This window comes from Oncorhynchus mykiss, chromosome 32, assembly GCF_013265735.2.
Source record: "Oncorhynchus mykiss isolate Arlee chromosome 32, USDA_OmykA_1.1, whole genome shotgun sequence".
Taxonomy (NCBI): Eukaryota; Metazoa; Chordata; class Actinopteri; order Salmoniformes; family Salmonidae; genus Oncorhynchus; species Oncorhynchus mykiss.
Window position 1 is genome coordinate 25,028,224 of NC_050572.1, and position 21,779 is coordinate 25,050,002.

General features: G+C 42.5%; 1 protein-coding gene across 2 annotated transcripts in view; it reads right to left on the bottom strand.

The window, feature by feature from the left end:
* Positions 1-21,779, bottom strand: part of LOC110488159 (ubiquitin-conjugating enzyme E2 E2-like) — an 81,592-nt gene that overhangs the window by 59,378 nt on the left and 435 nt on the right. Inside the window, exons 1-3 of one of the 2 annotated variants that reach the window (XM_036971430.1) lie at positions 21,517-21,674; positions 19,827-20,030; positions 16,779-16,829 (exon numbers count right to left, since the gene is read on the bottom strand). In XM_036971430.1, coding sequence (XP_036827325.1) covers positions 16,779-16,829; positions 19,827-20,023 — 248 coding nt within the window. In that variant the 5' untranslated portion in view covers positions 20,024-20,030; positions 21,517-21,674. Of the gene's footprint in view, positions 1-16,778; positions 16,830-19,826; positions 20,031-21,516; positions 21,675-21,779 lie in introns of those variants that run through there. The other variant, XM_036971431.1, reaches the window with a different exon arrangement.

The window sequence follows — 21,779 nt, forward strand, 5'->3', positions numbered from 1 at the left end:
TGAAGTCTATTTCTACAGTACGACTGAGTAACACTGTGAAGTCTATTTCTACAGTATGACTGAGCAACACTGTGAAGTCTATTTCTACATGATGACTGAGTAACACTGTGAAGTCTATTTCTACAGTATGACTGAGTAACACTGTGAAGTCTATTTCTACAGTACGACTGAGTAACACTGTGAAGTCTATTTCTACAGTACGACTGAGCAACACTGAAGTCTATTTCTACAGTACGACTGAGTAACACTGTGAAGTCTATTTCTACTGTCACGCCTGCTCCCGCTCTCCCTCTCTGGCGCTCGAGGGCGCCAGGCAGACCTTCATTATGCACACCTGTCACTATCATTATGTACAGCAGCGCTTATTGGACTCACCTGGACTCCTTCCCTTTGTTGATTGCCCCGTCTATAACTGTCTGCTCCCCCATTTGTTCCCTGTGTCAGCATTAATGTCGTTATGTGTTCTTGTCCAGACGCTGTCCTGTCCTTTTCCATGTCCGACGCTATTAAATGTTCACTCCCTGTACCTGCTTCTCATCTCTACCAGCCACGATCCTTACATCTACAGTATGACTGAGTAATGCTGTGAAGTCTATGTCTACAGTATGACTGAGTAATGCTGTGAAGTCTATTTCTACAGCATAACTGAGTAATGCTGTGAAGTCTATTTCTACAGTATGACTGAGTAACACTGTGAAGTCTATTTCTACAGTATGACTGAGTAACACTGTGAAGTCTATTTCTACAGTATGACTGAGTAACACTGTGAAGTCTATTTCTACAGTATGACTGAGTAACACTGTGAAGTCTATTCGACGGTATGACTGAGTAACACTGAAGTGTATTTCTACAGTATGACTGAGTAACACTGTGAAGTCTATTTCTACAGTACGACTGAGTAACACTGTGAAGTCTATTTCTACAGTATGACTGAGCAACACTGTGAAGTCTATTTCTACAGTATGACTGAGTAACACTGTGAAGTCTATTTCTACAGTATGACTGAGTAACACTGTGAAGTCTATTTCTACAGTAAGACTGAGTAACACTGTGAAGTCTATTCGATGGTATGACTGAGTAACACTGAAGTCTATTTCTACAGTACGACTGAGTAACACTGTGAAGTCTATTTCTACAGTATGACTGAGTAACACTGTGAAGTCTATTTCTACAGTATGACTGAGTAACACTGTGAAGTCTATTTCTACAGTATGACTGAGTAACACTGTGAAGTCTATTCGACGGTATGACTGAGTAACACTGAAGTCTATTTCTACAGTATGACTGAGTAACACTGTGAAGTCTATTTCTACAGTATGACTAAGTAACACTGTGAAGTCTATTTCTACAGTATGACTGAGTAACACTGTGAAGTCTATTTCTACAGTATGACTGAGTAACACTGTGAAGTCTATTCGACGGTATGACTGAGTAACACTGAAGTCTTTTTCTACAGTATGACTGAGTAACACTGTGAAGTCTATTTCTACAGTACGACTGAGTAACACTGTGAAGTCTATTTCTACAGTATGACTGAGCAACACTGTGAAGTCTATTTCTACATGATGACTGAGTAACACTGTGAAGTCTATTTCTACAGTATGACTGAGTAACACTGTGAAGTCTATTTCTACAGTACGACTGAGTAACACTGTGAAGTCTATTTCTACAGTACGACTGAGCAACACTGAAGTCTATTTCTACAGTACGACTGAGTAACACTGTGAAGTCTATTTCTACTGTCACGCCTGCTCCCGCTCTCCCTCTCTGGCGCTCGAGGGCGCCAGGCAGACCTTCATTATGCACACCTGTCACTATCATTATGTACAGCAGCGCTTATTGGACTCACATGGACTCCTTCCCTTTGTTGATTGCCCCGTCTATAACTGTCTGCTCCCCCATTTGTTCCCTGTGTCAGCATTAATGTCGTTATGTGTTCTTGTCCAGACGCTGTCCTGTCCTTTTCCATGTCCGACGCTATTAAATGTTCACTCCCTGTACCTGCTTCTCATCTCTACCAGCCACGATCCTTACATCTACAGTATGACTGAGTAATGCTGTGAAGTCTATGTCTACAGTATGACTGAGTAATGCTGTGAAGTCTATTTCTACAGCATAACTGAGTAATGCTGTGAAGTCTATTTCTACAGTATGACTGAGTAACACTGTGAAGTCTATTTCTACAGTATGACTGAGTAACACTGTGAAGTCTATTTCTACAGTATGACTGAGTAACACTGTGAAGTCTATTTCTACAGTATGACTGAGTAACGCTGTGAAGTCTATTTGTACAGTATGAGTGAGTAACACTGTGAAGTCTTTCTACAGTATGACTGAGTAACACTGTGAAGTCTATTTCTACAGTATGACTGAGTAACACTGTGAAGTCTATTTCTACAGTAAGACTGAGTAACACTGTGAAGTCTATTTCTACAGTATGACTGAGTAACGCTGTGAAGTCTATTTGTACAGTATGAGTGAGTAACACTGTGAAGTCTTTCTACAGTATGACTGAGTAACACTGTGAAGTCTATTTCTACAGTATGACTGAGTAACACTGTGAAGTCTATTTCTACAGTAAGACTGAGTAACACTGTGAAGTCTATTTCTATAGTACAACTCAGTAACACTGTGAAGTCTATTTCGCAACACTGTGAAGTCTATTTCTACAGTATGACTGAGTAACACTGTGAAGTCTATTTCTACAGTATGACTGAGTAACACAGTGAAGTCTATTTCTACAGTATGACTGAAGACAAACAATGTATACGAAATGCTTCAGTCTGGTTTTAGACCCCATCATAGCACTGAGACGGCACTTGTGAAGGTGGTAAATGGCATTTTAATGGCATCGGATCGAGGCTCTGCATCTGTCCTCGTGCTCCTAGACCTTAGTGCTGCTTTTGATACCATCGATCACCACATTCTTTTGGAGAGATTGGAAACCCAAATTGGTCTACACGGACAAGTTCTGGCCTGGTTTAGAGCTTATCTGTCGGAAAGATATCAGTTTGTCTCTGTGAATGGTTTGTCCTCTGACAAATCAACTGTAAATTTCGGTGTTCCTCAAGGTTCCGTTTTAGGACCACTATTGTTTTCACTATATATTTTACCTCTTGGGGATGTTATTCGAAAACATAATGTTGACTTTCAGTGCTATGCGGATGACACACAGCTGTACATTTCAATGAAACATGGTGAAGCCCCAAAATTGCCCTTGCTAGAAGAATGTGTTTCAGACATAAGGAAGTGGATGGCTGCAAACTTTCTACTTTTAAACTCGGACAAAACAGAGATGCTTGTTCTAGGTCCCAAGAAACAACGAGATCTTCTGTTGAATCTGACAATTAATCTTAATTGTTGTACAGTCGTCTCAAATAAAACTGAGAAGGATCTCGGCGTTACTCTGGACCCTGATCTCTCTTTTGAAGAACATATCAAGACCATTTCAAGGACAGCTTTTTTCCATCTACGTAACATTGCAAAAATCAGAAACTTTCTGTCCAAAAATGATGCAGAAAAATGTATCCATGCTTTTGTCACTTCTAGGTTAGACTACTGCAATGCTCTACTTTCCGGCTACCCGGATAAAGCACTAAATAAACTTCAGTTAGTGCTAAATACGGCTGCTAGAATCCTGACTAGAACCAAAAAATTTGATCATATTACTCCAGTGCTAGCCTCTCTACACTGGCTTCCTGTCAAAGAAAAGGCTGATTTCAAGGTTTTACTGCTAACCTACAAAGCATTACATGGGCTTGCTCCTACCTATCTCTCTGATTTGGTCCTGCCGTACATACCTACACGTACGCTACGGTCACAAGACGCAGGCCTCCTAATTGTCCCTAGAATTTCTAAGCAAACAGCTGGAGGCAGGGCTTTCTCCTAAAGAGCTCCATTTTTATGGAACGGTCTGCCTACCCATGTCAGAGACGCAAACTCGGTCTCAACCTTTAAGTCTCTACTGAAGACTCATCTCTTCAGTGGGTCATATGATTGAGTGTAGTCTGGCCCAGGAGTGGGAGGGTGAACGGAAAGGCTCTGGAGCAACGAACCGCCCTTGCTGTCTCTGCCTGGCCGGTTCCCCTTTTTCCACTGGGATTCTCTGCCTCTAACCCTATTACAGGGGCTGAGTCACTGGCTTACTGGGGCTCTCTCATGCCGTCCCTGGAGGGGGTGCGTCACCTGAGTGGGTTGATTCACTGATGTGGTCATCCTGTCTGGGTTGCCCCCCCCCCCCCCCCCCCCCCCCCCCCCCCCCCTTGGGTTGTGCCGTGGCGGAGGTCTTTGTGGGCTATACTCAGCCTTGTCTCAGGATGGTAAGTTGGTGGTTGAAGATATCCCTCTAGTGGTGTGGGGGCTGTGCTTTGGCAAAGTGGGTGGGGTTATATCCTTCCTGTTTGGCCCTGTCCGGGGGTGTCCTCGGATGGGGCCACAGTGTCTCCTGACCCCTCCTGTCTCAGCCTCCAGTATTTATGCTGCAGTAGTTTATGTGTCGGGGGGCTAGGGTCAGTTTGTTATATCTGGAGTACTTCTCCTGTCCTATTCGGTGTCCTGTGTGAATCTTAGTGTGCGTTCTCTAATTCTCTCCTTCTCTCTTTCTTTCTCTCTCTCGGAGGACCTGAGCCCTAGGACCATGCCCCAGGACTACCTGACATGATGACTCCTTACTGTCCCCAGTCCACCTGGCCGTGCTGCTGCTCCAGTTTCAACTGTTCTAACTTATTATTATTCGACCATGCTGGTCATTTATGAACATTTGAACATCTTGGCCATGTTCTGTTATAATCTCCACCCGGCACAGCCAGAAGAGGACTGGCCACCCCTCATAGCCTGGTTCCTCTCTAGGTTTCTTCCTAGGTTTTGGCCTTTCTAGGGAGTTTTTCCTAGCCACCGTGCTTCTACACCTGCATTGCTGGCTGTTTTGGGTTTTAGGCTGGGTTTCTGTACAGCACTTTGAGATATCAGCTGATGTACGGACGGCTATATAAATAAATTTGATTTGATTTGAAGTCTATTTCTACAGTATGAGTGAGTAACACTGTGAAGTCTTTCTACAGTATGACTGAGCAACACTGTGAAGTCTATTTCTACAGTACGACTGAGCAACACAGAAGTCTATTTCTACAGTATGACTGAGTAACACTGTGAAGTCTATTTCTACAGTATGACTGAGTAACACTGTGAAGTCTATTTCTACAGTATGACTGAGCAACACTGAAGTCTATTTCTACAGTATGACTGAGTAACACTGTGAAGTCTATTTGTACAGTATGAGTGAGTAACACTGTGAAGTCTATTTCTACAGTATGACTGAGTAACACTGAAGTCTATTTCTACAGTATGACTGAGCAACACTGTGAAGTCTATTTCTACAGTACGACTGAGCAACACTGAAGTCTATTTCTACAGTATGACTGAGTAACACTGAAGTCTATTTCTACAGTATGACTGAGTAACACTGTGAAGTCTATTTCTACAGTATGACTGAGTAACACTGAAGTCTATTTCTACAGTATGACTGAGTAACACTGAAGTCTATTTCTACAGTATGACTGAGTAACACTGTGAAGTCTATTTCTACAGTATGACTGAGTAACACTGTGAAGTCTATTTCTACAGTACGACTGAGTAACACTGTGAAGTCTATTTCTACAGTACGACTGAGTAACACTGTGAAGTCTATTTCTACAGTATGACTGAGTAACACTGAAGTATATTTCTACAGTATGACTGAGTAACACTGTGAAGTCTATTTCTACAGTATGACTGAGTAACACTGTGAAGTCTATTTCTACAGTATGACTGAGTAACACTGTGAAGTCTATTTCTACAGTATGACTGAGCAACACTGTGAAGTCTATTTCTACAGTACGACTGAGTAACACTGAAGTCTATTTCTACAGTATGACTGAGTAACACTGTGAAGTCTATTTCTACAGTACGACTGAGTAACACTGAAGTCTATTTGTACAGTATGACTGAGTAACACTGTGAAGTCTATTTCTACAGTACGACTGAGTAACACTGAAGTCTATTTGTACAGTATGACTGAGTAACACTGTGAAGTCTATTTCTACAGTACGACTGAGTAACACTGTGAAGTCTATTTGTACAGTATGACTGAGTAACACTGTGAAGTCTATTTCTACAGTACGACTGAGTAACACTGTTAAGTCTATTTCTACAGTATGACTGAGTAACACTGTGAAGTCTATTTCTACAGTATGACTGAGTAACACTGTGAAGTCTATTTCTACAGTATGACTGAGTAACACTGTGAAGTCTATTTCTACAGTATGACTGAGTAACACTGTGAAGTCTATTTCTACAGTACGACTGAGTAACACTGTGAAGTCTATTTGTACAGTATGACTGAGTAACACTGTGAAGTCTATTTCTACAGTACGACTGAGTAACACTGTGAAGTCTATTTGTACAGTATGACTGAGTAACACTGTGAAGTCTATTTCTACAGTACGACTGAGTAACACTGTGAAGTCTATTTCTACAGTATGACTGAGTAACACTGTGAAGTCTATTTCTACAGTATGACTGAGTAACACTGTGAAGTCTATTTCTACAGTATGACTGAGTAACACTGTGAAGTCTATTTCTACAGTATGACTGAGTAACACTGTGAAGTCTATTCGACAGTATGACTGAGTAACACTGTGAAGTCTATTTCTACAGTACGACTGAGTAACACTGTGAAGTCTATTTCTACAGTATGACTGAGTAACACTGTGAAGTCTATTCGACAGTATGACTGAGTAACACTGTGAAGTCTATTTCTACAGTATGACTGAGTAACACTGTGAAGTCTATTTCTACAGTATGACTGAGTAACACTGTGAAGTCTATTTCTACAGTACGACTGAGTAACACTGTGAAGTCTATTTCTACAGTATGACTGAGTAACACTGTGAAGTCTATTTCTACAGTATGACTGAGTAACACTGTGAAGTCTATTTCTACAGTATGACTGAGTAACACTGTGAAGTCTATTTCTACAGTATGACTGAGTAACACTGTGAAGTCTATTTCTACAGTATGACTGAGTAACACTGTGAAGTCTATTTCTACAGTACGACTGAGTAACACTGTGAAGTCTATTTGTACAGTATGACTGAGTAACACTGTGAAGTCTATTTCTACAGTATGACTGAGTAACACTGTGAAGTCTATTTCTACAGTATGACTGAGTAACACTGTGAAGTCTATTTCTACAGTAAGACTGAGTAACACTGTGAAGTCTATTTCTACAGTAAGACTGAGTAACACTGTGAAGTCTATTTCTACAGTATGACTGAGTAACACTGTGAAGTCTATTTCTACAGTAAGACTGAGTAACACTGTGAGGTTTATTATTATGCAGCAGTTGTATTTGTATTTATTATGTCAATGGGAACATTAAGGCAGTTATATACAACATGACGTGACCTTTCATAACACTTTTCACAACACATTAAGTGTGTTCCCTCAGGCCACTACTCTACTACCACATATCTACAATACAAAATCCATGTGTAAGTGTGTGTAGAGTGTGTGTCTTATCATGTGTATGTGTGTGTGTGCATGTGTGTGTGTCTCTTCACAGTCCCTGCTGTTCCATAATGTGTATTGTTATCTGTTTTTTAACTCTGATTCTACCGCTTGCATCAGTTACCTGATGTGGAATAGAGTTCCATGTAGCCCTGGCTCTATGTAGTACTGTGTGCCTCCCATAGTCTGTTCTGGACTCTGGGATCGTGAAGAGACCTCTGGTGGCATGTCTTGTGGGGTATACAGGTATACATGGATACAAGTAGCCTGGGTGCATTCAGAACCTCTGAGCACTATTGCTTAAACCACATGTCAGTTTTGACCTCAATCCACAAAGAAAACAAACCTGACCATTTTATCACATCGACTCGGTACTGGTACTGCTTGTATATAGCCATGTTATTTTTGTTATTCACTCTTTTATTTATTCCTTGTGTCACTACTTCTATTTATTTACTTTGATCTTTCTCTGCATTGTTTGAAAGGACCCGTAACTAAGCGTTTCACTGTTAGTCTACACCTGTTGTTTACGAAAGCATGTAACAGGTACAGTTTTATATATTTCCTCCATCCATACCCTGCCTTCCCTCCAGCTTGCTCTGCCCTCCAGGAGCCATGTATCATGTCAATAACATTAGCAGGTATGTACACAGTACAGGGACGTTGCTGGCATTGCTCGGGCAGGAGGCAGCACGCCTCTGTCCATTTCCCCTCACAACTGGTTAGTTGAGTACTGCTGTAACAACAACAGAGGCAGATATAGAGAGAGACAACCAGCCAGGACAGCCTTAGTCCTCTTGCTGTGTGTTTGTCACTGTGTTGAGATATTGGCTGTTAAAGCCAGTGGGGAAGCCAGATAGTTGACAACTATGGCTCTACACATTTACTGACATTTGTGGCTGCTTTGCGTGATGTATTGTTGTCTCTAACTTCTTTGTCCTTTGTGCTGCTGTCTGTGCCCAATAATGTTTGTAGCTTGTTTTGTGTTGCTACCATGTTGTGCTGCTGCCATGCTATGTTGTTATCTTAGGTCTCTCTTTATGTAGTGTTGTGGTGTCTCTCTTGTCATGACATCAAAACTATGAAATAACACTCATGTAGTAACCAAACAAGTGTTAAACTAATCTAAAAAGATTTTTAGATTATTCAAAGTAGCCACCATTTGCCTTGATGACAGCTTTGCACACCAACGAGATCAGATCAGGGTTGGGTTATAAAAAAATATCTGAAACTTTGAACATCCCACAGAGCACCATTAAATCCATTATTAAATAATGGAAAGAATATGGCACCACAACAAACCTGCCAAGAGAGGGCCACCCACCATAACTCACAGACCTGGCAAGGAGGGAATTAATCAGAGAGGCAACAAAGAGACCAAAGATAACCCTGAAGGAGCTGCAAAGCTCCACAGCGTAGATTGGAGTATCTGTCCATAGAACCACTTTAAGCCATCTGGCGCAAACCCAACACCTCTCATCACCATGAGAACACCATCCCCACAGTGAAGCATGATGGGGGCAGGATGTTTTTCCATTCACCAGCATGAAGGAATGATGGATGGCGCTAAATAGAGGGAAATTCTTGAGGGAAACCTGTTTCAGTCTTCCAGGGTTTTGAGACTGGGACGGAGGTTCACCTTCCAGCAGGACAATGACCCTAAGCATACTGCTAAAGCGACACTTGAGTGGTTTAAGGGGAAACATTTTTAAATGTCTTGGAATAGCCTTGTCAAAGCCCAGACCTCAATCCAATTGAGAATCTGTGGTAAGGCCTCCCGGGTGGCACTGTACTGCAGCGCCAGCTGTGCCATCAGAGTCCCTGGGTTCGCGCCCAGGCTCTGTCGTAACCGGCCGCGACCGGGAGGTCCGTGGGGCGACGCACAATTGGCCTAGCGTCGTCCGGGTTAGGGAGGGCTTGGTCGGTAGGGATGTCCTTGTCTCATCGTGCACCAGCGACTCCTGTGGCGGGCCGGGCGCAGTGCGCGCTAGCCAAGGTTGCCAGGTGCACGGGGTAGCCTCCGACACATTGGTGCGGCTGGCTTCCTGGTTGGATGCACGCTGTGTTAAGAAGCAGTACGGCTGGTTGGGTTGTGTATCGGAGGACGCATGACATTCAGCCTTCGTCTCTCCCGAGCCCATACGGGAGTTGTAGCAATGAGACAAGATAGTAGCTACTACAACAATTGGATACCACAAAATGGGGAGAAAAAGGGGTAAAAAAAAGAAAAGAAAAAAAAGAGAATCTGTGGTATGACTTAAAGATTGCTGTCCACCACCGGAACCCATCCAACTTGAAGGACCTGGAGCAGTTTTGCCTTGAAGAATGGGCAAAAATCACAGTGGCTAGATGTGCCAAGCTTATAGAGACAAACACAAAGAGACTTGCAGCTGTAATTGCTGCAAAAGGTAGCTCTAAAAGTATTTACTTTGGGGGGGGGTGAATAGTTATGCACGCTCAAGTTTTCTGTTTTTTTGTCTTATTTCTTGTTTATTTCACAAAAAAATATTTTGCAACTTCAAAGTGTTGTGTAAATCAAATGATACAAACCCCTCAAAAGTCCATTTTAATTCCAGGTTGAAAGGCAACAAAATAGGAAAAATCCCAGCCCCTGTCCCCGCAGGAGGCCTTTTGGTAGGCGGTCATTGTAAGGATTCACCACTTTTTTTCAATTTTCGCCTAAAATTACATACCCAAACGTAACTGCCTGTAGTTCAGGCCCTGAAACAAGGATATGCATATTCTTGGTACCATTTGAAAGGAAACTCTTTGAAGTTTGTGGAAATGTGAAAGGAATGTAGGAGAATATAACACAATAGATCTGGTAAAAGATCATACAAAGAAAAAACCAACCGTTCTTTTGTATTTTTTTTTGTACCATCATATTTGAAATGCAAGGGAAAGGCCATAATGTATTACTCCAGCCTAGGTGCAATTTAGATTTTGACCACTAGATGGCAGCAGTGTATGTGCAAAGTATTAGACTGATGCATTTCTGTTCAAAATGTTGTATCAAGACTGCCCAAAACTGCCTAATTTGTTTATTAACTAACATGCCTACTTAAATAAAGGTTAAATAAAAATATATATTTATAAATGTAGACTATTATCAACAAGTGTGCTCTGTTATGTTACCTTCTTTCTCTACCTCAGCAGGTTCTCCTTTCCTCAATACACACACTTACACAAGACAGTATAAGCCAAACATGAGTCTGTGGGTAATAAAATGATGATGATGATGATGTCTGTGTCCATGGACTACCAAAGGATACTGCAGGCAGCATGTTAATGAGGGGCTAATCACTCACCCAACACAGAGACACGATGAGCATCTCTCACAATAACACGGGTGACATCAGTCACATAACTCCACTTCGTCAGAGCCTTTAATCAGCTGTGTCTAACGGCAGAGCAGACTGACAAAAAAGCAAGTAAGGAGATTGGTGAATTGGAAATTAGAATGGTGAAATGAGGATCTGTAGTGTGTGAGAAGAAGCATAGCGAGGGAGTGAAGAGTGGGAGAGAAGATAAAGACATGTAGAGTGTCTGTGAAAAGAGAACAGAAGAGCAAAGAAGAGAAAGGCCCTCCACCCAGCTGAGGGTAATTAGATCCATAGTGTGAGGTCACAGCAAGTGGAGGAATCTTCCTGGGCCTCTCTTAGCTCCTGTGGACCAGATGGGACTATGACTATATTCTCTCCTCTCCCCTCCCCTCACCCCCCCTTCAAATTCAAATAAAAGAGACTACTACAGCCGAAAGTAGAGGCTATAGACTCCAAACATCCCCTTGAACTCGTAAAAAAACATTTAAAGCATGTTGCTTATTCATGGATTTCTGGTGACATATTACTCCCTCTGATGGAATTCTATTAGAATTCTCTGGTAATAACATCCTACCCTCCTAGCTGAGAGAAAGCGTAATGATGTGGAACATGGAATGCTAAGCATATCATAACAATAGCAGTTGCACTCCAATGCTTCCAAATTGACTGTTTAATTCATCTCTCTTTCTCTCAGAGTAATTTTTACAATTATGTTCTTCTCTTGTTAAAAACGACTAAGTGCTTGAACTTTTAGTCTCCCTGTGGACTCTGGGATTGCCTGTTTGGCTTGCTGCTGGTTTGTTGGTTAAGTCGTAAAAACTAAATTCATATGAGTTGACCTGAAGAAATCACTCACTCACTATCTGCCAAGTAAACACTCTTCATATTAAATTATTATATTGACTTGATCATGTTGATATGTGAGTGTGTACTGTTTATACATTTATACTTTTCACATGAGAGCAGTTCAAATGACTGCTTGGTATATATGATGATTGTCAGAGACATGGGATGTGACACATTACTACTACACCACACCAATCAGAACCCCCCTGCTACCACCACCGTGATAATCAAAACGCTGTCTTGTTCTCTCCTCCCTCTGTCCTCTCCTCACTAATCTCCACCCTCCTCTCCTCTCCTTCCTCCCTCTGTCCTCTCCTCACTAATCTCCACCCTCCTCTCCTCTCCTTCCTCCCTCTGTCCCCTCCACCCTCCTCTCCTCCCTCTGTTCTTTTCACCCTCCTCTCTCCTCTACTCCCTCTGTCCTATCCTCCTCTCCTCCCCCCATCTGTCCTCGCCCCCCCCCCCCGTCTGTCCTCGCCTCCCCCGTCTGTCTTCGCCTCCCCCAGTCTGTCCTCGCCTCCCCCCGTCTGTCCTCGCCTCCCCCCGTCTGTCCTCGCCTCCCCCCGTCTGTCCTCGCCTCCCCCAGTCTGTCCTCGCCTCCCCCCGTCTGTCTTCACCTCCCCCGTCTGTCTTCGCCTCCCCCCGTCTGTCTTCGCCTCCCCCCGTCTGTCTTCGCCTCCCCACGTCTGTCCTCGCCTCCCGCCGTCTGTACTATCGCCTCTCCCCGTCTGTCTTCGTCTCCCCCCGTCTGTCTTCGTCTCCCCCGTCTGTCTTCGCCTCCCCCCCGTCTGAAATCTGTGTGTCTCTGAAAAAGCTCCACAAAGGGTTAAATAAACTCTGCACACTGTGATGTATGCTTCCTCCCTCCCCTGTGCATTATTGACAATGTTTCCAGCCTTAGGTCTTGGTCAAGTCTTTGACTATCTCTGAAAGAGCTAACCCAGACATTTCCAGCCTCCTGTATCATCTTCAACTACAGTATATACACAAGATGATAATAATCAGATCTGAATGTTCATATCGGAGTATGTCTGAAACCGGGAGAGAGACTGCTGCAAGTCAATTACATTGCAAAGCTAATTGAGGCATATATTAGTCAATCACACAGCACCACCGCCCTGATAATCATAGTGTGGAATTAGATATTTTCTCCTTCTGTAGTTCCCCGTTACGATACGCATCAATACTTTCTATTTCACTTCATCACTTCATCAGTCATCACTGTGATGTCTGGAGATGATTACTGGTCTTCATTTAGAATGGATTACTCTGGAACAACACGCTAACACACAATGTTCCTGGGATTATGGAGGAAGGGAGGGAAGGAGAGATAGAGAGAAAGAGGGGGGAGTAGTGGCAGAGAGTGGGAGGAAGAGAGAGAGAGAGAGAGAGAGAGAGAGAGAGAAAGAAAGAGAGAAAGAAAGAGAGAAAGAAAGAAAGCATGGCCAATCCTCCAACATATCCACATTGTTTCATTCTGCCAATGGGGGTTTCTTATCAAAACTCTGCCAGGACCATCATGAAAGGATATGGTAATTAACAAAAACACACACACACACACAAACGGAGGTAAAAAGGCGTGTTGAGCAGTGAGGCAATATAATGTGTCTGTTGAGGGGGTATTTACATAGCCTTGCAGAGCACTTCTCACATTCAACGAGTTAACTCTCTGCTCAGGTGACAAAGATGATTAAAAAATAGAAAATATCCCCTTAGCATCCCATAATATATACTCCACATCCTGTCTGCTTGGCCTGCTTCCTTTCAACATGTTGCGAAATATGTTCTTCAAATGAGACACGTTTCGATGAAAGTTAGACGTGTTTTATTTTCCCAAGGGGAAAGTATCACGACTCCCTCTGCTCTCTTTAAAATAGGGATAAAAAAACAGACAGAGAGGAAGGGAGAGAGTGAGAGAATGTTTATGAGGTGTTCTGTGATCATGATGAGTGGAGTTGGGTTTTATTGAAATGAGGAGGAAGAGCAGAAGCGGTTCGCTGCAGACGTGAGAAGAAAGGATGGAGAAAAATAAAGAGAAGCTAATGAGCTGTGTGTATTACAGTGTCCGCTCCCTCACATCTGACGCCTCTCACCCACCCCGTCCTCCTCTACAGAGACTATTAACACTGTTGTCACGTCAATTAGTCGGTGAGGACAGGCAGAACATACACAGCATTTGATAAACAGATGGTGGATTTTTCTACTCGTAGCACTATTAAAGGAATACAGTTCAAAACAAGAGGAAATTAGCCTCATAACTTCTACTGTACTGTGTAGGCTACCATAAATGATCCTAACGGTTTATTACATCCATATATTAACATTTTTATTCATGCTCATTGCTTTTATCTCACAAAATACATGTTGAAATGTTATATTGTTGTGTCAACATTTGCAAACCAAACACTAGAAAACTACGCATGGGTTTATAGAAGACTTGGAGGGGAGCTTAGGCTAGTTTCTGTAAGAATGAACCAAACACCCCAAGGGGATTCAATACAGAGTTCTACGATTCAAGTGTGTCAGAGCTCCCTCACATTGTACTTAAAGATACTCCAGCAGACTATGGCCAATTATTCACTTCTTTCACTTCTTTCATCTCTCTCTCTCTCTCTCTCTCTCTCTCTCTCTCTCTCTCTCTCTCTCTCTCTCTCTCTCTCTCTCTCTCTCTCTCTCTCTCTCTCTCTCTCTCTCTCTCTCTCTCTCTCTCTCTCTCTCTCTCTCTCTCTCTCTCTCTCTCTCTCTCTCTCTCTCTCTCTCTCTCTCTCTCTCTCTCTCTCTCTCTCTCTCTCTCTCTCTCTCTCTCTCTCTCTCTCTCTCTCTCTCTCTCTCTGAAGTGAATCCACTCGCCATGAAACTGCTTCATAATGGACATTCTTCAAATAACAGGTTTTCATACAAATGTCATTTTCAAAACAAATGTCTGAAATCTATTTTTCCCCATCTCCCTTTAGCTCTTTGTCAGTGAATATGATTGTATGCTTCATTGAGATTCTCTGTATCACTCCGGCGGAAATGGTTTTAGAACTGCCACGGGAGTGTTTTTAGTCGTGAAGTTGATTTTCTCTGAATCACCCACACCTTTTTCAGATCACACAAATTCATATTATCTCACTCTCTCTCCTCAGCTAGTGTGTTTGTACATTGAAAAGGTGAAAGAGTGCCTTTCCCAATCGCAAGAGTCAGAGCAAATGCGGTAGCGGCAAGCAACATAACTAGAGTGATCCCAGTAGTGAACTTACTGGCCAATCAGGTCAATCACTTCTCTTTCTTCTTTTGCTGTGACTCACCATGCACATAGCTCTGATAGGTCTATTCATTTCACAGTCAGCCCAACAGACTGACAAACTGCATTGTAAATGCAGGCAGCCCTGCAGTAATGTATACCTGTATACCATTCATCTGAGTGACTCAGCCAGCACAGCACAGGCTCTTCACAATCCCCATTCCTTCTCCGCCATGCACAGCACAGACTGACAAAGTGCCTCAGGTGTCACGGATACATAAAACAGGCGGATCAGACAATTAACACGCTTACGCACAAACACGTGCACACACACACACACACACACACACACACATATACAGTGCCTTTGGAAAGTATTCAGACCCCTTGAATTTTGCCAAACTTTGTTATGTTACAGCCTTATTCTAAAATGAATTAAATAAATAAAAATCCTCAGCTATCTACACACAATACCCCATAATGACAAAGCAAAAACAGGTTTTTATAAAAATTTAAAAAATTAAATATTTTACAATAAAACAATAAAAAAATCTAATAAAAAAGACAGCAATACTAACAATGACATTGATTGTACTGTTGAATGGGATGGCCAATTTAGAGGACAAAACTAAACTTAACTCACACATACACAAAATAAAACAAAATCCTATTAGGTGGTACATGTATAGGAAGACAGCATATAGTCATTACAAGCAGTGTAGTTAAGCCAAAAATAAATATTGAGTGGAGTACAGCACAGAGTAGCAGCAGATCGTCAACCCAGTTATGAAGCGGGACTAGACCATTTATCCAGTATCGGCTGCCATATTTTGTAAAACATTGAACTTCTATTGGAGGTATTGTATTGAATCTTTTCCATATGTATTACATTCCCTAAATCCCGTAACCACATTTCAAAGGTAGGTACAGTCTCCAGTTTCCAAAATGCAATATGAGCCTTTTGGCTAATAGAGTACAAAGAGAGACAGCTTTCCCTTCGTGGTTATTCCCATCAACTGTACCAAACAGAGCGGTCAATGGGTCTGGGGCTAGAACTCTATCAAAGGCTCTAGATAAGTAATCAAAAATGAGAGCCCAGTAAACATGTAACTTAGGACATGTCCAGAATAAGTGGGTCAACGTCCCCTCATCCTGCTGGTTTTTATACATTTTTGCAAATGTATTAAAAGTTTAAAACAGAAATACCTTATTTACATAAGTATTCAGACCCTTTGCTATGAGACTTGAAATTGAGCTCAGGTGCATTCTGGAGACAGGATCGTGTTGAGGCATAGATCTGGCGAAGGGTACCAAAACAATTCTGCAGCATTGAAGGTCGCCAACAACACGGTTGCCTCCATCATTCTTAATTGGAAGAAGTTTGTAACCACCAAGACTCTTCCTAGAGCTGGCCGCCCAGCCAAACTGAGCATTCACGGGAGAAGGGAATTTGGTCAGGGAGGTGACCAAGAACCCGATGGTCACTCTGACAGAGCTCCAGAGTTCCTCTGCGGGGATGGGAGAACCTTCCAGAAGGGCAACCATCTCTACAGCATTCCACCAATCAGGCCTTTATGGTAGAGTGGCCAGACAGAAGCCGCTCCTCAGTAAAAAGCACATGACAGCCTGCTTGGAGTTTGCCAAAAGGAACATAAAGACTCTCATTGTGAGGTATTGTGTGTCGATTGATGAGGGAAAAAATTATTTCATCTATTTTAGAATAAGGCTGTAACCTAACAAAATGTGGAAAAAGTCAAGGGGTCTGAATATGTTCCGAAGGCACTGTACACACACTGAAGTACAGACAGTCATAAAACAGACAATGAACAAGCTCCTACCTGCAGTTAGGTGGCGGGTCCAAGGTTATCTCAGCCAGCTCCTTCTGAATCCTGGGGAATGAGGAGGAACACACATTACACACACACTTTATATACATTACACACAAACATCACATACAGATTATATCTACGTAATGCTAAACCCACACAGACACACGCGACATACTAGCTAGCCGGTGTGTTGTAAAAATCCTGTCTACACATTGAATAACTTATTGATTTCCTAATGAGCTCCTAGCATTGTGATTGAATACAGGAATACATCCTGTCAAGCTATATCAATATAGGGACGCACTGTTGAATTTCTCATCTTGTTTCGTGGGCCTGTGCAAATTGACATTGACTACAGACAGGCCTTGCTGTGTAAAATAGTCATATTTGCTTTCTGGACAAATCAACTATGAATCTGATATTGAGATGAGGATTTTAATGACTCAGGGTGGAATAAATCTGACTGATTTAGTCTCTCTCTCTCTCTCTCGTCCCCTACTCTCCCCTCCCTCTTTCTATCCTTCCCTCTCTCTTACTTTCTCCCCCCTTCCTCTCTCCCTACATGTTGGAATCCTTTCCACAGCTAACAGCTAGACTAAATAAAGGTTTAGTTTAGTGAGTAGACGGGATCAAGATAGGGTTCAAATTACACTGTTGTACACAGCACTGCTCATTACATAACTATGCTAATGATTTGCTCTGAGGATTCTAACAGCCAGGTGCTGTTTTTATTTTATTTTTTACAATCAATGACTTCACCGTCCATTAAGGCTGCAATATTCCACTCACACTGAGACAACCCTGACAACAAGCTACTCTCCAGGGTTTGGAACTGGTTCAGGGAACAAAACCAAAAAACAGAAAAGAATGAGAACTGGGAACAAAAGTGATCTATACTGTTCCGGAACAGAACTGTTATTTTAAGAGCATGGGAACAGGTTAATACTGTTCTTTTACATTCCTGGATTTTTTTTCCCCAGTGCCACAAAAAAACACAACGAAGTGCCTATGCAAAGTACTCTCTCTGTCACTCAGAAACGTATTCCAGTGTCTGCCTGCCAGCTGAAAATCTTTAGCAGTGTGTGTGCATGTATAGGCTACCTACCCCTCCGAAGCATAAGCTACTGTAGCCTACCAACGTTACAAGCGTGATTCAGAAATTAGGGAGAGAGATTTTTAATTGGTCCCACATTAATCCAACTCTTTCTTGGAAGTTCAAAGACATTCAAAGTTTCCTCATAGAAGTCGCTCCTCCGTAGGTATAATTCTGTGGGCCTAATTCAGATAATGCATGTCATAACAAGATGCCCAGTGCTTCAAGCCTCCTCCTCCACCCTCTCTCGCTTTCCACCCACCCGCAAAATTTCAGTCGCACCTCGCGCTCTACACTTGTCTGTCCAATGCATGTAAACAACTAACTATAGCTTGCTGCTCTATCTGCACTGATTGGTGAAGTAATTTAATGTTGATTTCAGAGGTTTAAAAAGGAGCCGAAAGGAACTATATAAAACATAACTTACTTTTTTGGTGTTTGAACTGGTTCAGATATTTATTTTCCTGGTCGAAACAGTGGAACAGAACAACAACAAAAATGGTTCTGTTTACTAAACGATTGGAAAATAATTTTGCTTCAAACCCCTGCTACTCTCATGAATAATCATAAACCTAAAGATTTTGAGATATAAGCCTAGTTCCGAATGTATAAAGCGTCTCAGAGTAGGGGTGATGATGTAAATTAGGTCCTCCCTGTCCATAACAATTTGATTCATTATGATCTAAAACGCAAAACTGATCCTAGTCTGAGATGTTTCATGTGGCCCCTGGCCCTAAATCATCTATGCACAATGCTCGCAACAACTGTTGTTACTATATGTCATTGTAAATAAGAATTTGTTATTAACTGACTTGCCTAGTTAAATAAAGATAAAAATGTTTAAAAAATAAATAAAATAGATATAAAAAATAATAATAATAAACCCCCCCCAAAAAAACATATGAACATATAAATATGGTTTAAAAATTCACAAAAAATAATAAATATAAAAAAAATTACAATTAAAAAATATACTTTCAAAACAATATTTACATCTGCTAGATGAGCTATACAAATAGTCAGCTGCAGCCATGGGGGAGGACAACAACAAGCAGCCTTCCAATATCAGGAGACAGGGAAGCGTCACAACATCAGTTGAAATGGCACACCTCCGCTCACCACCCCTACCACCACCGCCACCACCACGGCTCAGAGCGGGAGAGAACCAAAGGTGGTCATTTTGTTAATTTAACCTGTCATCCCTGTCGCTGTCAACTCATTCCCTCGTTCCCCTCCAAATGTCACGCCATGGAGGAATGTGCACACATACATACACAAACACACACACACACGGACACACACAGAAGGAGTGCTGACAGGTAGGCACCACACCTCAAAGAGCGAGTGAGCGATGGCAGAACAAACGACAGCAGATCCCCTCATCTCCTCTGTGTGCTTGTATTGATAATAAACTCTCTGGTTCATGATGAGAGGAGACTGAGGGTAAATCATTGTGCAGTGGGAAAATACGTCTTTCTGCAAGGGGCTGTATAACTGTAATACAATCACCACGGTTATGGAGTAAGTCGTTCCTAGGCTTGAATGCACAGTACGCTCTGTAATTTCATCTACAGTATTTTCTCCTGAAGTGGCAAACTTTACCTGGTGAGGCTGCAGGCTGTTAAGAGAGGATGGAGGGAGGTATAAATGAGAAAATGAACGAGGGAATCCATGGGGAAATGGACTAATTACAGAACATGCAGGCCTCCCTTGTTCATGTTCACGCATCCATGGGCTCTCTCTCTGTGACACAAACACTTTGTTTTTCTCTAATGTCCCACAGACCATTGAATTTCATACTAACCCATTGATGGTTATAATAAATCCACTGCTTCAAGGTGCATCTGAGTCAATATCATCTCCGTATTATACTGTTTATGAAGTACTTTTGAATAAGACCATTAAGGACACTTCCTTACACAACCTACATGGACAGAATAGAATAGAGAGAATTGCAGCTATACCTCTTGGCGCTGGTGGAGAGCTTGGCAGCGGTCTTGCTGGATATCTTGGCCTCTTTCTTCTTGGGCGTTGTCTGATCTCGCTCCTGACCCTGCTCCTGACCCGGAGGGGCCACCTCTCTCTGCTCCGCGTCCCAGCTGCCTCCACTTGTGTTGGGACTGTCTTCTGGCCTCGAGCTGGGCTGCACCTCACTGGACATCCTGGCACTGGGACACACATGCATTCGGGGGCACACACACACAAACACACAGATAAGTCAAAGGTTTGGGGTTTCCCTAGACACCTTACAAAGCAGTCTTATCGCCTGACTAAATATATAGCAATCAAAGGTTTGAATCCTATTGGTTCGGTGGTTGTCTTTCAGTCAGTGGCTATTCTGTTAGAAGTACAGTATTAAAAACCAAACCACCAGAGACGGCCAGCCAGCCAGCCACAGCCAACAGAATTAAATACTGTTCCCCTCCTAGGTCTCAGGTCTTTTAAAGGTCATTATAGTAAGGCAGGCAGGTTCCATGTCCCCACAGACCAGCTCACACTACAGCCTCTATAATCAAAGCTCCTTCTACAAGGTCGCATTGAGGAAATGTAATTTCCCAACATACCATATGAGCCTTCAAGGTGAAGCTGTGCATTTTAAACATTCACAGAATGAGAAGTAGTTGTTTGAGTAAATGGGGGTTGTGTGCAGTGTGTGTGTGTGTGTGTGTGCAGTGTGTGTAGGGCTACTGTAAAGGAGCAGATGGTTGCTGAAATGAGCATCACATTCCAGAAAGAGCATGACGACAGACAGCAGATCTTCAATCAACGCAAAGTGCAGCTACACCACACACACTTTGGTCATGAACACTCAGAATCCGTTGGGCAACATTCATTGACATGCATTAACACATTTTTCTCTTGATGCAGTGATTGGTGATTTCTCCTGAGGCAACTGATGAGTGTTGTTAATAGGCTAAGCATACAATAACAATGCATGATCTTCTAGGAAACATTATGTTTCTGTTCTATTTGATTGATTCTACTCTATGAATCATATCTATTTGAAAAGTTAAATACTTATGATCAATTGAAATACTGTGAGATTTGGCTATCAAAGACCTTCAAGCACATACATGTAACAATAACATAACACCATCAATGCAACCCCCCAAATGAGGATATCGTTCTTCTCCCAGGTCATCGGCTCTTTAAACACTTTCAGTGTTCTCCTTTTGAAAAGGACCGGTGATGAGAAAAACAGCTGAAAAGTAACGAATCCCGTGCTGCATTGGTCTCACAGTCATTCATACAACAACAGATAAGGATGAGCACATTTTTCTTTTGTTGTGTAAATAATCCCTGTTGTCACGCGGGGCTGTCACAATAACTGAGCCAGTAGGTCTACTGCTGGGGGAGCAGCCCTCACATCGCGTGCATCCCACGCAATTGAGGAGGCCTAAAAATGAACACCCCAACAGTAATAGGAGAACCCTCGTGTTCCCTCATTGCCTAAAGATACGCTGCCACACAAAACAAATCGTTCGCAGCAGCATGAGTGAAATATTAGCTGAGAAGCTTTTTAGTGCCCACATCAAGAAGTGTCATCTAGAAACCAAAGACACCGCCCCCCCATATGAGGATATTGTTCTTCTCCGGGGTCTTTAAACATTACTTTCAATGTGCAGTTGTTACAATGTTTCAGAAAGAGATTACCTTCCAAATAGTTGACGCACAGACGGTCGACGCAAACAATGTTCTATCAACACCTGAAGTAGGCTATATCCCGTGTGTTGCTCGACCGTTCTATTCGATCTTGGTCTCCGCTTTCGTTATCCGCTCTGGCTGTGAGAGAATGAGACAACCGGACCGCCTCTGAGCGCGCGCTCTCCTTTTTTTCTTACACAGTGGGTACACGAGTACGCGCAACCAAGTGTGTGTATATTGCGCTGTTCTAATGGGGTAACAAGCATTGGCTG